General features: G+C 43.1%; 1 protein-coding gene across 4 annotated transcripts in view; it reads right to left on the bottom strand.

Annotated features, from left to right (window-relative positions):
• The window catches only part of DACH2 (dachshund family transcription factor 2), a 245,161-nt gene extending 233,270 nt beyond the window's left edge, over positions 1 to 11,891 (bottom strand). For all 4 annotated transcript variants that reach the window (XM_088173069.1, XM_088173068.1, XM_014888323.2 and 1 more), the window contains exon 1: positions 11,407 to 11,891. In XM_088173069.1, the coding sequence (XP_088029195.1) occupies positions 11,407 to 11,891 (485 nt within the window). The remainder of the gene's footprint in view (positions 1 to 11,406) is intronic.
• Positions 11,892 to 16,491: the final 4,600 nt, after the last annotated feature.

A 16,491-nucleotide genomic window follows, 5' to 3' on the forward strand; every position in this document is an offset into this window, starting at 1 on the left:
TTATCAAAAACTTCACATGAATGAATAAAAAACATTCTCATGAAGAGTTTCTATCCAGATCAGTGTTAACAACTCAGTCACTCAACTGACCTTCACTCAGTGAACACAAGTTTTTAAAAGTCTAATGCCATAATCTAAACTACTCTATTTCACTCTCTGCATTACTCAGGAAAGATGACTACAGCAAGTGTCTCAGCAGTGTTTTTTGTTTTGCTTCCACACCAACTTGAATAGAGATTTTCTCCTTTAAGGAGGAATAATTAAGATGGAGCAGTTTATTAGAGGGCTGTGGCATGGGAGAGGGACGTGCAAACTAAAATTCTGGAGAAAGCGTATTTAAAAAGGGCCAGAAATCCTCTAGCTTAACAGGCAAGAGAAAAGTCATTCATGAAATTGCAAGGCAGAAATGTTCCTAAGTTCCAGCAAGGAGAGATTTGTTTGAACCAGTATTCAGTTGTAGCATGAAGGCAATTGATAAAAACAGAGCAGAAAGAAGTGACAGCAATTCTGGTTCTGAGACAAGAAATCTTAGTTCATAGATCAGCAGGATCAATTAATGCTCTTCAGCACTGCTGACCACGAGAACAAGTGAGGTTTGCAGTGTGTTACAGCAACAATTCTGGCCAAAGCCTTGCTAAGGGCTGCTGAGAGCAGCACATCAGCCCTGGCACACACCTGGAATGCAGCAGGGCAGCAAAAGGGGCAGACACCTGTACTGAGCTCTCTGCTCACAGTCACACAGCCTGGGACAACATAAAAATTATTCTGTAATGGCAGGATGCTCATTTGGGTAAGTCACCTATCAGATACATGAACTGCTATATGAAAAAAAAAAAAAACAACAAATAAAGCCTTGCAAGCCAAAAGACTCCCCAAAGCCACAAATACATCTTTCAGCAACAAGCTCATACAACACAGGGAACAGAACACTGAGTTCATTACCCTGGGTCCTGTTTCAGTCTCCATATTCTGCTCCTGTCTAACTGCCAGCATTTTACCACCTTGCTCTGTTCTGGTTTTTATTGTTGGCTTTGGGAGTTTTTGTGTCTTTGGGGGAGGGGTTTCAGTTCTTCTTGTTTAGATATGTATTTTAAGTCTCACTGGAAAGACTTGACATTTTTCCTGCTTCTATTTTTCAGTATTATCTCAGCAGCCCTTTAGAAAATTGCCCTCCTTCAGCACACAACAACATTTAAAAGTACGAGGAGGAGAGAAGGCAGCTGCAGACACCTGCAGCCCTGAAGAGAGATGCCTTCATCAGCCTTACAGAAAACAACAGGGATAACATTTCACAGACACAGGACATTCTCTGATTAACTGTTATCAAAACAGTCTATTAGCTAGCATGTAGCGCTTGCACTAGGCAAAAACAACTGCCACACATGTAAGGAAAAGCATAATGCATAATATTCGAAACATGCTGATTAGAGGCTCTAAATGAAACTCAAAATGTTTTTTTCTTTCAACTAGCTTTAGCTTCTTAATTAGCAACTCTTAAGTTACTGTAACATACAAGTAACTAAATCCCCCTACTGGCACAACCTCTGTGCCAGAAGCTTTCTTTACAGCCATCTTTCTTTATTTAATTACAAATTTACTAATATTCTTCCCTAGGAGTGGTGGGGAACAGGACAAATCCGTTCCTCAGCACACACACACAGGATTTCAGGAAATGGTTTGTGAGCCAGAGATGGCACGGGATGACATGGTTGATTCCTAGGAAGGACAAAGAGACCAGCAGTGTCTGTACTGACCTGCCCGAGTGACTCCTCAGCAGGGCACTGACCCCACCAGTGGCTGCCTGTGACATCCACTCCCAGCTCCCACGGAATCCAGCCATCCCAATAAAATCTTTCTTCCACAGAAGAGTTATTTCTACTCTGTAAATAAGTTGCCCAGAATGGCTGAGTCTCAATCCTTGTAAACACTCAGGATCTAACTGGAGACAGCTCAGGACAAACAACTCCAGCTGACCTTGCCGAGACAGAGGAACTGGTCTAGACCACAGAATCCCAGAATGGTTTGGCTTGAAGGGACCTTAAAGCTCATCCCACCCCTTCCATGGCAGGGACACCTTCCCACTGTCCCAGGCTGCTCCAAGCCCTGTCCAACCTGGCCTTGGACACTCCAGGGATCCAGGGACAGCCACACCCTGAACTTGGCCTTCTCCAGTCTCCCCTGTCCAGCCCCTCTGGATCCATCCCTTCCCTCCTGTGTGTGACCATCCTACCTAGCCTGGGCTGCTGCTGATGCCTCCATCCCAGTGTCCCTGTCCCTGACACCAAGGTTAAACAGCACCAGAGCCAATCCCCTGGACCACCACGGCTCACTGGGCACCATCTGGGTATCCAGAAGCTCTGAGCATGAACATGCAGCCCCTTCCCCACCCCTGGCCCACCCATCCAGCCCCTTCCCCATCCATCCAGCCCCTTCCCCATCCTTCCTTCCTTCCAGCTCCTGGCCCGTCCTTCCAGTCCACATCGTTCCAGTTTAGAGACAGGGATAGCCATCATCTCAAAATGCACAAAGAAGACCTCAAGAGGACCCTGCTAACCTCAGAAATTCTGTGATTCTGCAAAATGTGTTAGAGTTGGAACTGCATTCACAGCATGAAGTTACTCTGACGAACTTTTGAAAATAAAAAGTGTCCTGTTTTAATTCCACTGTCTATTCAGGCTTGAAAACAGCACAGAAAAAAATCTCGTGTTTTGCTGAATTAAAATACCAGGCTGAAAGTTCTATTGCCACTGACTGGACAGAATTTAATTACATGCTGAGAATGTTACTTACATGACTATGGCCAGCATAAAAAAAACCTAAAAACTCTTAACTAAGGACACCAAGATAGCCCACATAGCTCTGTAAGTTTATTTAGCAATTTTAGCTCATGCCTACAGAAAACGCAATTTAAACTAAATTTCTGGATTATTTTAAGATCTCCCTCTCCAAAAATCAAGATTGATTTCCATGGTTGAAAGCGCCTTGGAAAAATCCACAAGTTTAGTTCAAATCCATCACACATAAATTTGTATAAATGTGTATGGAAGCATCTTATTAATGAATATGTGTGTATCTTAATTGCAAAAATCCTGTATTAAATATAACTCTTGCTTTGACTTACAGGGTAGCTGAAATGTGTTATCTCATAGAATATGAAAACTCTGATCACAGGAGCTTATGGCTGGGAACAAGAGTGAGGAAGACCAAGAACAGCAAATGCAAAATGCTGCTGAAAAACAGCCCTGAGATTCTTTCAAAGAAAAGTCAGAGCTATCTCTGCTCAAAATACTGTCGTCCTACCAGAGACAAAAAGGATGTGGGGGTGGCATTCAAAGGAGGCAGCACAACCTCCTGGCATGAAGCTCATTTCTGTGTCTGAGCACAGGAAACCCTCAAGTCTTACAAGCTGTGAGCTGTGCCAGGTGGAGTCCTGAACAGAATAACTGCAAGTGCACTGCTGATGCACAACATTTTAGCCATAAACACACTGGACTTACTTTTATACCAAATAAATAGGTAACATCTTGATTATACAAAGATACTTTTCACCCAAAGCCCCTGAAGTAGTCTTTCCTCTGTTTTACAGAAGGAGCACAATCAAGAAAGAAATTCTAAAATCATTACAGGAGATGACTCAAAACACTAGATCTACCCAACACTTTGTATGTCAACCACAACTACAGCCAGTGTTAAGGGCAACTGAACCATTTAACTGAAATGGAAAAATATTTCAAAATATTTAAGACTTCATTTGATTCACTGATGATACATCACAGAAGGTACTCAGCTCAAGGAGGAGAGTAAACTATTTGACTTACTGGAAAAAATCTGAAGGAACATATATTAAGGATCTTTTCAATACTTACATTCCCATAAAATACATTTTAATACTTCAGTGACTATATGCCAAATCCTTAACGAATGCTGTCACTGGAAACCTTCAATTAATGACAGTATTAATGGAGCTTTATGTAGCATAGATAATAGTGCACATGCATAATATAGCGAGATACCTCAAGTTTTACACATTAGTTGTAAAAAGCCCATTAATAAAGAATAATCCAATAAAAGCTCTGTTTGTCATGGCATTACCATACTTTTTAGTGTAAGAAAAAAGAGTCTCCTTCTTAAATAACTACTAAATGCTTGGGGTTCTAACATATTGCTGCAAGCTATAATGGTTATAACTGTTAATCCAATACACCTTTTATACAAACCCATAAACACACGAGTGGAAAAATAGCACAGATGTTCATCTCTAATGCAATTTCCATTCAATTTCCTAAGTGCAGTCCCTGTGTGCAAACTAGCTTAACGTTATGTTTAGCTTGCAAATTCTTTTAATAAATAATGAATGCAATAAAACTGGTAGATCAATGGCAAGCTGAGAAATCATAAAAAAGCCTTTTGTGCTCATGCTGTCGCCGATTTCAAACTTTAATCCAGCTCCAGATCAATAGTACTTTTTCTTTTTAACCCATCCCATAGATAGCAGACAGAGTGGATGTAGGTTAAATGCCAGTACCAGATATCAATTTCCAGAAACTTGATAACATCAGGCACAATTGCAATCGAACATTTTATACCTTATCGTAGGAACAATATACACTGCTAAGCATCACACTTTAAACCACTGCACAGTAATAAAGGGAGCACATTAATTGGGTTTGGTTCTTTACTTTCTGGAGAAGTGATATTTGTGAGTGAGTCACGAAAGGCTCTGACATAATCTACTTTAATGAGCAAAATGGGCTCAGCGGGTCAAGATGTACTGACAAGGGAATATAATCTCCCCATGCCTGCTAGTGACAATAAACTTTACACACACACACACTAAACAACAACACGGCTGCGCTACCAAAAATTAAAGGCGAGCAAAGAAATTTCTGCTTTACAGGATTCGGATATTGGAACCTTCTGGGGCAGGTATCAAAGTACACAAGTTAATAGGTATTGGTGTTTCTTACAGGTTGTAGAAGGGAGGGAGAGGGGAAACTCTATTACCCAGTCACTTTGGATAACCCTGTTTTACCAAGGGGGAACAAAGATCAAAAGCTTGTAGCCCCGAGGGACAGTTCTAATATCAAGCAGGATAAATCTAAATCACTAAGAATCATGACTAACTAACATACTTGTGCTTGGGAAAGCAGGTTTAATCGGAACATATAAAAACCTGGCCTTGGCTTACACCAAAGGAACACATCCCAGACAGCAGGAACTCTGAAATAGCCTCATTACGTTTGGGTTTGATATGAGTCCTGTGCATGTAAATAATCATTAAAATGATGCATTTCCATACACCTTCAGGTTTTATTATGCTGATAATCACATGAAGAACTTACAAAAGCAACCGGCTAGGAATTTTCCATGTATTTTAAAGTAAGGATTTGGATAATTTTGTTTGTAACTTCAGAAAATTCGCAATTATCACCTCTGGAAAGGCACGAAAGAGATTCAAGATCCTACATTCAGCAAGTACAAGATCAGACCCAAAAACACAGGGACATGTTATTCTTGCAAAAGCAGGGTTCAGTGAACATGTCCCACCTTTGATGAGAAGGGCTCAGATCCTAGAAACATTTTTAAGTTCTTTGCCCTTGCTCTGGCAAACGGCCCCTGGCATGAAAGGGAGGCTCACCCCAGCAAAGTCAAAACAGAGACTTTACAGCCCAGATTTCAACACCTTTTTAATACTAATGCTGACAAACAGCCCTTACAAAACACCAATTCCAGCCTGAAAGCAGTGAAATAAACAACACAATTCTTTAAAATATCTCACGAGGCTCATTTGAAATATTTACTGCAAAATTACTGAAGTATGTAGAAACTAGTTTCTCACTCTAAGGCCACTGCCACGCAGTAAAACATGATTCTTTAATTCAGTGAGTTTTTCTGTGCTCCTCAGTCCTACCAAAGTTGATTTTCCCTGCCTTTGAGGCCAGTGCACAAACAGAGGCTGCGTGTGCAGCCACAGCCCCAGCGTGAGAATAATTCCCCATGCACAGAGCTGCTCCCTTCTGGAGGCTTTCTGAGTATAATGCTATTGCCACACATTGATATATTGGTGAGAGAAAGGCAAATATAACAATGCTAAAGCTTAAACTCATTTGAATAAACTGTGAATTTCTATTACATATATTGTTTCCTTTATCAAATTGGAACTACTGGAGCAAGAATACCAAGAATGCCAACATAAATCTAGATCCGTTACAGGCAGTTTCTCCAATTTATTCTCAGAAGCCTTAAAGACAGAAAGTCAAAGTTCTTCTGTGTAGAGGAAAGATTAGGAAAAGGAACATTCCTGATAATTTTTAAAATGAAAATAAGATCGTCACAGAGAGAAATAAAATGACTGCACAAAATACTATTTTATCCTTTAAAGAAAAACAATGACCACGAGTGGTTCAGTGAACATTCAGAAATAAAAGCTGTGCATAGCCTGTGTGGGAAATAGATCTTCATTATTCATGGCAGAGTACTTTACACTTTGTGCTATCTTTTTTTCAGAATTTAAAACCTTTCCACAAAGACATGTTCCAGTCTTTTATGGTTTGTGTTCCACAGGTTCTGTCCAAGATAATGGATACCAGACTAAACTGACCCGAAAGTAACGGGGACCAAAAACTTCTCCAACGTATCTGGCCCTACATGGGGAGCAGTAGCAGAAACACAACAAACAAGTATTTTAAATCTAACAGATGTCGATCCAGACATACTTAACTTTAAAAGAAAATTCTTAATGAGAAAAGAAAAAAAAGAGAGAAGCCTTACTTCAGCCTGTAATCAATTTGGACACAATGATATTCTATTTATAGCAATACTTTTAACATGTTCTAGTCTTATATTATTTATTCGTATCATTCCTATTACAATGAAATATTAATGCTGAGAAAGTGGTTACTCTATTAAGGAGCTATCCTATGTTTAGATTTTAATATTGATCTCCACTATTTGGGAATAATTAATCATTCTGTAAGAATCTGCATTTGCCTGTGTTACAATACAATCAGAAGTTTAGCATCTTCCCCCACAATAATGCCAAGATTAAATTTATATTTTGACCTATTCCTAAAGGCAATTTAGTTATTCCAACAGAAGGGGGAAAAGGGGATACCGCCACTTTAAAAGCTTCAATCTCTTTGACATTGCTGGCAGTGTATGGGAACATTAATGCATCTGTCATGATAACAAGCTAAGAATAACATCTAGACATCAAACCGAGCAGAGAATCCATCTGAAGTGATTCATTCAGATCTGTCTCATTGATTTATTAAACACAGGGCAACATCTGCAGCCTCACAGAGCCGCTTGGCGAAATTAATGCAAGATCAATTCAAATGGAAAAAAGTGCAAAAGAGATAAATCAAAACACAATTTGCATGCAGTTCCACAATCAGGCTTATTGGGTGCAAATGCTCAATTTTCCTCCCAAAGCAAATGAGTTTAAATGTTGTTTTATCTTCGTAGAATTGTGTGATTTGAAGTGACAGTGAAGAGTTCTGCAGGTTGAAATGGTGAAAAGAAAAAAAGGAGAAGAAATGCTTGCAAAGACCTTTTGAATATGCAACAAGAATATCATTAATACCTAATTGTTTAGCTTTTTTGTCTTTGCTACAAAAACACAGTATTTTTCAGTTGTGGAAGTCTCAGTAGAAAATTACATATGTATTATGCATATACACATGCAGAAATCATACAAATACTCCATTTTGGAGAAAAAGCATGTTATACTTCAAATGGGGAGCTCTAGTGCTATGAAGAAAGAAGGGAATTTTAATCAAGGGTTCTCCAGATTAGATATGCATCTGATGAAAATATTCAAGTATTTTAGGAGTTTTGAACAGGCACAGACTTTCAAGATATCCAAAAAGAAAGAGGCATTTTTCCAAAAGCATATCTACACCACTCACAAAGTAGGAGAATTCCTTTCTCCATCTCAAGCAGAATCCACTTTGCCAGTGCTCTCTCTCCAGAATTTTTGAAGTGAGCCTCCCTTCCAAGGAAGAGAGGGAAAATGAAAAACTGATCTTTATTTAAAAATGCTAACACCTCCAAAATTCATAAATTTGGCCAAGTCTGAATGCAGACTAAATATCCACTTAGAGAAAGAAGTTTATGGACAAGCCACATTTCCTATCAATATACAGGAAGCTGTGTGCAGTGCTACATGGCTGGATTGCTTTAATTATAATCTTGACATCAGGCTCCTAATAAAAGACAGAGTACTGCTGACTATAGGGTAGCTTTTAATAGTCAACATGACTAGACTCTCATTATCTCATAAAATTAAATGTCTGCATTTACTGCTTAAATTCATTTCTAAAGCTTTTTATTGTTTGTGAATAGCCAAAGCAATACAAAATATTAGCTTAACTGGTTACTTTAAATCATAAAAAATATGCCATGTACTGAAATACTCTTTTCTGGAAATTATTCTGACCATTCACTGAATAATCCAGATCAACACTGTGCTTTTTCAGTGGCCAGTATCATCCATGAAACACAGAACTATGGAAGAGGTTGTGATCATACTCATATAATCCTGTTTTTCAGGACTGACATATCTACTATCATAAACATGTTCTTACTACAGTTTTTAATTTCCTTTTACAACTAAGTCCTCATTATAGTATGGGGTTTCTCTTAATTAGGTAAATGTTATGCTTTACCACTAAATTCAAGCAATCCTCCATAATTTAAGTAATCATCTAAGGTATTGCCCATCAGGAGCTAGACTTTGTCAGTATGTTCTACTCACTCGAAGGTGGGACCTGCAATGAAATGAGCAGTTAGTTTCATTTCACAAACCTTGCTTGCAAATTACAGTGCACGGTGCTGGCTAACAACAAACATTTTAGGAACATTCTGTAAACATGTGATTGAAAATGTAAACAGTGCATGTGAAACTACTACAGAAATACACAGGTCAAAGCTGCTGGACAGAGTAACTCCTGCCACAGAACACAAACACCAAAAAACTTTCACCCACGGGTGTGTTTCTGTGCAGCTCTTACGAGCTCTGTAGACAAAACTCAGCTAGAAAAACGCAAGAATAAGCAGGAGCAGCAGAATTTATCTTTTTTTTTTTCCAATTATATGTAATTGATGATTTGCATTCCAATTAAAAAAAAAAAACTAAAAGGGCACACTAACATTGGAGATGCCAACTTCTACAAGTCAATTACCAGTGAAAATAATGAACCCCAGCATTTCTTACTGCTTTTCCTAGCAGCTCTTGAGTTTACTGCAGCATTTCTACAGTATTCAAATAAATACATAAACAGCTATCAATTTTAAAAAATTAACTAGAAAAGCAATGCACAGTATTCCAAGTTGAGAGCAGTATTTCTAAGAGATCATATATTTTTAAGCCTTTACTTTCCAGGTACAGAACTAAAAACTGTGAGCATGTCTTTTAACAGTTCTGCTGCATTTAATTTGTTTGATAACGTGCACTGCAGTGCTCCCCAGGTCACTTCCCAGCAAACAAAAATAATTAAGATTACTCATGTATTTAACTACTTTTACCCAACATTATCTCCAGCAAGTATGGACTGTTCAAGGGAAATAATAATCTGTAAATAAAATGAGGTATTAAGCATTTAATTAGCATGACAGAATACAATTAACATTAAGTTACAATCCTTGAGCAAAGTTTCAGGTGTGCTGATAACACTGCTCATGCATTACACCTGAAACCCATGAATGCCAAACACCCTGATGTGAGCACAGGTTCTTCCAACCAGGCATCTTCATAAAGCAGTGAGAACGTAAAGGGATTTGCTGTTCTTGAACAGGTAAAAATACAAGTTTTTCACAGCAGGGGTAGGGAGAGTTTAAGCACATTCAACACGTGTGAGTGTGAGCTGAGAGCTCTGCCCTGCCTGATCCCCAGGGCTCTGTTCCACCCACTGCTCCTTCCAGCCCCTCCTGGAGCATCACCTGGTCCTCACCTGCATCTCCCCCAGGTGCCCTCCCCACTCCCTGCATTGCCCATTCCCTCGTCCTGTCACACCCCAAAGTCTTTGTCGAAGAGAAGGGAAAAAAAAAAAAAAAAGTTGGGAAATACAAGTTTTAAACACTTAACACTCCAGCATTTCGAGATTTTAAATCGCTGATTGTAAGAGAGCAGAAATCATTAGACTGCAGCTACAGGCTGCATCATCAAATCGGATCCTGTATTTCCCTAATAAAAAACTTTGACACGGTCACAGAAATTAACGAGATGTGTTTCTTTAACCATCAACTTTCATGCTAGTCGAGTTTCAGAAACATTTCACAGAAGCATTTACGTGTTAAATGTGCCCCTTAGTAATCTAATGTATTTGAATAAAATTAATGTAAGTCTCAGACCTCGCTTCCAAACCCATCACTTTAATAAAGCAGTGGGTGTGATGTCATCGAGGTGCCTGACATTGAAACAGGCAGTGGGAGAAGGGGTTACAGAAACGGAACGAGAGCGAGAAAAAAAGCACACAGTTCATATGAAGAGATGTAGGAATTAAGTGCATCTCTAATCTACCACCTGTAATTTCGAGTGATTAGAAACAAAGCAAATATTGCATTCAAGAACGACGCCCGGTCTGCTCCTGCTTCAGCAGCGAGTGCAGGATCAGGCCCGGCACTGGCACGGAATTAAGTCATTAAAAATAGAAATATTAAAAACAAAACCCGGTTCAGTGCTAGGCAGGTGGAACCGGCGACACAAAGCCCACGGCCACCGAACACCGGCCCGCTGCAGGTCGGGTATCGCACCCAAAGCTCGCTGAAGCGTCTGCAAAGAAAGTTTGCGGCCACAGAAAGCGGCAGCACGCTGACATGGAAATGCTCCTGCTGAAGCAGCGAATGGCATCTCCAAAATCCCTGCCTTACACCCTGCCCCACGGCACCGGCGCTCCCGCAGAGCCCCGAGAGGGTTTTGTGTTTATTTAGATCATTATCATTTCTAAAGGCAGCAGCCATGAGGTCACAAACCAGCATTATGAGCCCGGGTACGCCGGACCCAGCGGGGATGCGGGGGCTCGGTGACCGGAGCGGGGCAGGGCAGGGGCTGCGGCCGCCGCGGGGGCACCGAGACCCGCAGCCCCTGGGCTGGCACAGCCGCGGGGTCCAGCGGGACAAAAATAACCCAGAAAACTTTCGGGGATGTGGTTTGAGCTTTGTTTTTTGGGGGTTTTTTTAAGGAGTGTTTTCTGCAGCTATCGGCTTTCCCTGTTTGGAGAAAAGTTTGGGGACCGGCGCGCGGAGCCGCTGGCTGCCCGGCGGTCCCGGCCACGGCGGGGCTGATGGAAAGCAGGCAAAGTTTTCCATGCGGGCACGGCCGCACCCAGCCCCGCTCAGCCCCTCGGTGCCCCCCTCCCCTGGGACCCGCGCCCCCGCCGGGCCGAGCGCCGAGCCTGCGCTCACCTCGCGTTGGTGCAGTCGTTGTACAAAGTTTCGAAGTCCTTCCTGGTGATGAGCTTGCAGCGGTTGACGCCGGGCTGGATGGCCCCTAGCCCGCGCAGGATGCGGACCTGCTCCACCGTGCACACCACGGGCGATATATCCAGGCGCTTCAGCTTGGTGTAGACCGTGTGCAGCCCTCCCACCAGGTGCTTGAGGAAGAGATCAAAGACCTGCGGCAGGCAGATCAGCTCCTGCCCCTCCACGAGGAACGAGGCCACCTTCACCCCGTGCAGGTCGACCATCTTACACTCGTTGCCGCCGCCGCCGCCCGCGCCGGCCCCGCCGCCGCCGCCGGCCGAGAGGAAAGTGTTGACGAGGCTGTTGGTGAGGCGCGGGGACTCCGCGGGGCTGGAGTACAGCGGGTCCGCCCGGAACAAACCCGCCGAGCCCCCCGCGCTGCCGCCGCTGGAAGTTGCGGCGATGACGGGCGGCGCGGACACCGCCATGGCCGGCGCGGCTCCCCGCGGCTGCCCGAGCCCCGCGCTGTGCGCTCCGTGCGGTGCCGCCGGACCCGCCGCGCTCCCGCCGCCCGCACGCAGCGCCCAGACCCCTCCCCAGCGCCGCCGGGGGAGAGTGACGGAGCCCTCCAGCCAATGCGCCCCGCCCGCCGCCAGCGCCGCCGCCGCCAGTGGCTGCGGGCCGGGCGGGGCGGGGCAGCGCCGGCCGCGCACCTGGGGCGGGGGGCGACGGGCGGCCGGGGCAGCGAGCCCCGGCGCCGCAACTCGGGGCGAAGTTTTGGGGGGAAACGTGGAGTCGTGAGGGGCTCCTGCTCCTCGGGTTTGGAGAACGTCCCGCTCGCAGGGCTGTGCCGGGATGCCGCGGGGCTCTCTGGGCTGTGAGGGGGTCTCGGTGCCCGGACTCGGAGGGGATCCCACGGGCGCTGCCCCGCGCTCGGAGGGAAGGGAGCGGAGCGGAGGCAGCGCTGGGGCCGTCTCCATTCCTTCCCCCTTCCTTCCCCATCCCGTCCCCATCCCGTCCCCATCCCGTCTCCATCTCTTCCCCATCCCGTCTCCATCCCGTCCCCATCCCGTCTCCATCTCTTCCCCATTCCGTCTCCATCTCCTCCCCATCCCGTCTCCATCTCTTCCCCATCCCGTCTCCATCGCTTCCCCATCCCTTCCCCATCCCGTCCCCAGGCAGTTGGAGCGCTCGCTGTGCCCTGGCACGTTTTGTGAGGGTGAAAAGACCTGTGCCCCGCCAGAGCTGAGGGGATGGGGAGAGGTGTCAGGGAGAGAAAAGCTCCGTGTGGAACGGGAGACAAACGCGGAGCGGAACGCACCGGCCCAAACCAGGGCTGCGGGTCCAGGGCCACTGAGTCAGGCCTAAAGCGAGCCCAGACCCTCCCGAGAGGGGCACAAACAGGACGGAGGGCGGTGTGGGAGATGCACAAGTTTATGGTCGCTCACAGCAGGCAAAGCCCCTTCTGGGGAGCTCTGACACGCTTGTTTGAAATTCCCAGCCTGGCTGCGGCATCAGCCGTGGTTTAGCTTCAAGGAGCTCGGCCCTGCGCTCACACAGCCCCCAAAAGCTCCGTGTGGTCCCTCGGCCTGTGAACATCCCGGGAGCGGCACATCCCGGCCTCCTGCACCCTCTCCAGCGCTGGGGACACCAGAAGTGCCGAGCCCCCTGCGCCCCTGTCCCTGAACGAGAGGAGCCGAAGGATGCTCAGACATCCAGCAGACCCAGGGCACGCTGCCTACATTGGTTATTTGCTGCTCACCCTCTCCCAGTGTTGTATCACGCCTCTTTTCCCAGCCTCTTCCCGTTTTTCCTGTGTTCCAACATTCTTCTTTCCTGTCTGTTGCCACTGGTTTTCATTCTTTATCTGTCCTTCTTTCCCAGTCCTTTAACTTTTTCACTCCCCTCCTTTTTTTGTTTGTTTGGGGTTTTTTTTGTTGTTTTTATCTTTCTCCTAAGCCATTCAATAAACAAAGCAAGCACAAAAGAATAAACAAAACTTTTCAAGTTGATGCCAAGCAAGCAATACCAAAGAGCATTTCGGCTGTTTCCACGATTCCATTGCCTGTGTGTGCCATCTTCCCTTTTCTTTTGTTAGGCTTGCTTATTTAGGCACCTTCTCTGCAAAGTTTAATGTTTTTTGCATTATGACTAATCCCGTTTTAGATGAGAGAAGATGACGGTATGCTAACTAAATTGCTATATTTGTGAACGTAACTGATCTTAAATTACACTCTGGAGGAACCTCCCCTTCTCCCCATTGATTTTTATGTGTTCTAAGAAGCCTAGCCACTAGTTTTAGGTCTCTAACCTCACTGCCTAAATCCAAGGCAGAATTTTCACATAACTTAGCTTAAATTAATACCTTTCAGTAAGAATTATCGTACTTTCTGAACTACTTCATGCATCTTTTTAGGCTCAAACCTTAGCCTGGAAGCTCTGTGGGGCAAGGGCTACTTACTTTGGCAGTGCTCAGTACAATCAAGCCCTGAACTCATCCATTTATATACTGGAAATTATAGAAATAGCAAATAACTGACTCCAGATAGAAACTTTTGGGCGTTAGTTTTCTGAACATGACTGCTATTAAGAGATTTAATAAATCAGATTCAAACACTGCCCTTTTAAAGACTTTTTTTTCCTCCTTTGAGATTAATGCGACAATCAAAATCCACCGTGAGAATTCTTTTCCCTTTTTGACTTTAATGCCTTCCATAAGCTAAACATATTTCTAAATAAGACTGAATTTTTGCAAGGCCAGAGGAAGCCTTGCACATCAACACCCAGCGAGTTGGAGTGGCATGAAGCAATATAAAATCATAAAGGCTGTAGTAAAAGCAGTACCCTTGAGAGGTGACTGTCCATGGAGAGAAGAACTGCTCTGAAACTTAGAAAATGCTCAAGGTTTGAGAATTAATGGCAGGCAGCTGTCCAGTTCAACTAAGCATATACAAATCAACTATATCCATGAATATTATTATTTCTCTGTAATTTTGTTAAAGACAAGGCAAAGTTACTAAAGCCTAACAATCATCCAGTAATGTCTTGTCAGTTATAAAGTATCCAGATGGTTTATTTGACTGGAGTCCAGCAGAACGTAATCTGAATGTGTACAAACTACTCAGCCTCTCTATAGCTGAAATAAGTATTTCACAATATTACTTTTAAACACTTTCACAATATTACTTTAATATACTTTAAATATTACTTTCTTCCTTTTTGACTGGTGTGCAAAACATTGTTTTCTTACACTGGCAGCCATAGAAATATTGGTGTATTGTGTATTAATCCTATACAAAAATTGGCTGTGTTTGTACGGCAAGATGTCAAGCAAAGGTTCCATTTGTTTGTTTTTGTTTTTATCATCCTTGCATATGCCCCACTGGAGTGAAATGGGAAAGAGTCTTCCCTGGTGCAGGAGGAGAAAGGAAAGCCCCAGTCAAGAGAATTCTGGAAATCTCTTCTTGCCAGCTGGCAGGAACAATGCTCCCACTCTCCATGGGCTCCAGGGAGAAAATGATGGGGGACACACCTGACAAGGGGGAGACACTGAGGAAAACTAATGACAGCTAAGTGAAGCAGTAGGGTATGAACTAAAAATAATGATTTTGTTTAGAGAAGACTGGAAAGCTCAGTAGTGCTATTTGTGCTCAGTTTCCTGTAGGCAAACATGAGGGAGGACAATAAAAATAGGAATTCCATAGATACGACAATGTGATTTTTTTTACTATTTTTTTTCTATGGACTTCAGGGAGGTATGTCCAATGTGAGTAGATGACAGGAAAAAAGTGCTACTTTTTAGTAAAGAACTTAGATTATGCCTAAAATAAGTGGGAGGGAATAAATGTGAACATAGACTTACAAGGGTCAGAGGCAATTGCAGGTCCAAAATGAAAGATAAAAAACTGGAAGATGCATTTGCAATGCACTCTAATCTATAACGAAATGAACCCCCTTTTTTTTTTGAATTCCAACCCAACTGGAGTCTGAGTGACAAACCTTTCTCCTCGTCTTTAACAATGAAATTTCTCAGGGCCCAGTTGAAAGCTGGTAACCTGCCCTAGTGAGCTCTGAGCTTAAATCCTGAGCATGCAAAACCCTGATGGTGCTACATCTGAGTAAAGGCTTGAAAAGGAAGAAAAAACAGTACCAGCTTTCTGCTGGGTTAGTGTTTAATGCCTTGGATTCCTTGAGAAAGAGTACCTACAATTATATTAACAAATGTAGGCCACTGACGTGAGAAAGAGACTGAAATTAGTGTGTCATTCTTTGTGCCCACATTTTTCTAGACACACTCGTACTTGACACTTGTATTCAATTTAGTTCTGACATTTCAGCTGAGGGTTTTTTTTTTGGAATTGTGGATTAAAACTTCCCACCTAAACATCAAGGATTTTACATAAAACTGATGAATCTAAATGTCTAAGTATCAATAGAAAAATGATCCCTTCTCTTAGGTGATTAAATGTATTGTATTAATGTGTGCATAACGCAGAATCAATAAATAATGAATTACCACTGATTGTAATTGAATGTTTTCATAATTTTATTGTCAGCCATGATAAATAATCAGTACATTTATACTGCATTAAATTAATTAGTGTGTCATTTCTATTACATACATCAGCAGTGAAGTAATGCAGTGACATCTGTTTCTAATGTTTTAAAGATGTGGTATTCCTTATTAAGTAAAAGGAAGAGTTATTAGAGGTATTTCCTGTGATTGGCAGTTATACTGGTACAGTCAGAGGGATCAAATGAAGGAACTTGCACTCTTGGCAAATGCTGCATTTCAACCCTTAATGGCAGCAAGTAACAGTGATTGGAGTGAATTTTGCTTCTTCGGGATTTCAGAAAATCCTGCCTACCTTTCTAGAGAAAGTAAGAGCAGATCCCTTCTCCCCAATATGGCTGGGAAGATTCTAACATGCAAAACAATTAAAGCTCTACAGAAGAACCAGGCATCCACATCCATTTCTGTATATACAAAGGAACTCCCTGCTATGCACTCATTAAAAAGTCTCAGATTAAGCCTTTATTGGCTGTGATGTTCTCACGTGGAAGTGTCTGGACTATTGGGTCTGTAAT

The sequence above is a fragment of the Sturnus vulgaris genome, chromosome 14 (assembly GCF_052056855.1).
Source record: "Sturnus vulgaris isolate bStuVul1 chromosome 14, bStuVul1.hap1, whole genome shotgun sequence".
In the NCBI taxonomy this organism is placed as follows: Eukaryota; Metazoa; Chordata; class Aves; order Passeriformes; family Sturnidae; genus Sturnus; species Sturnus vulgaris.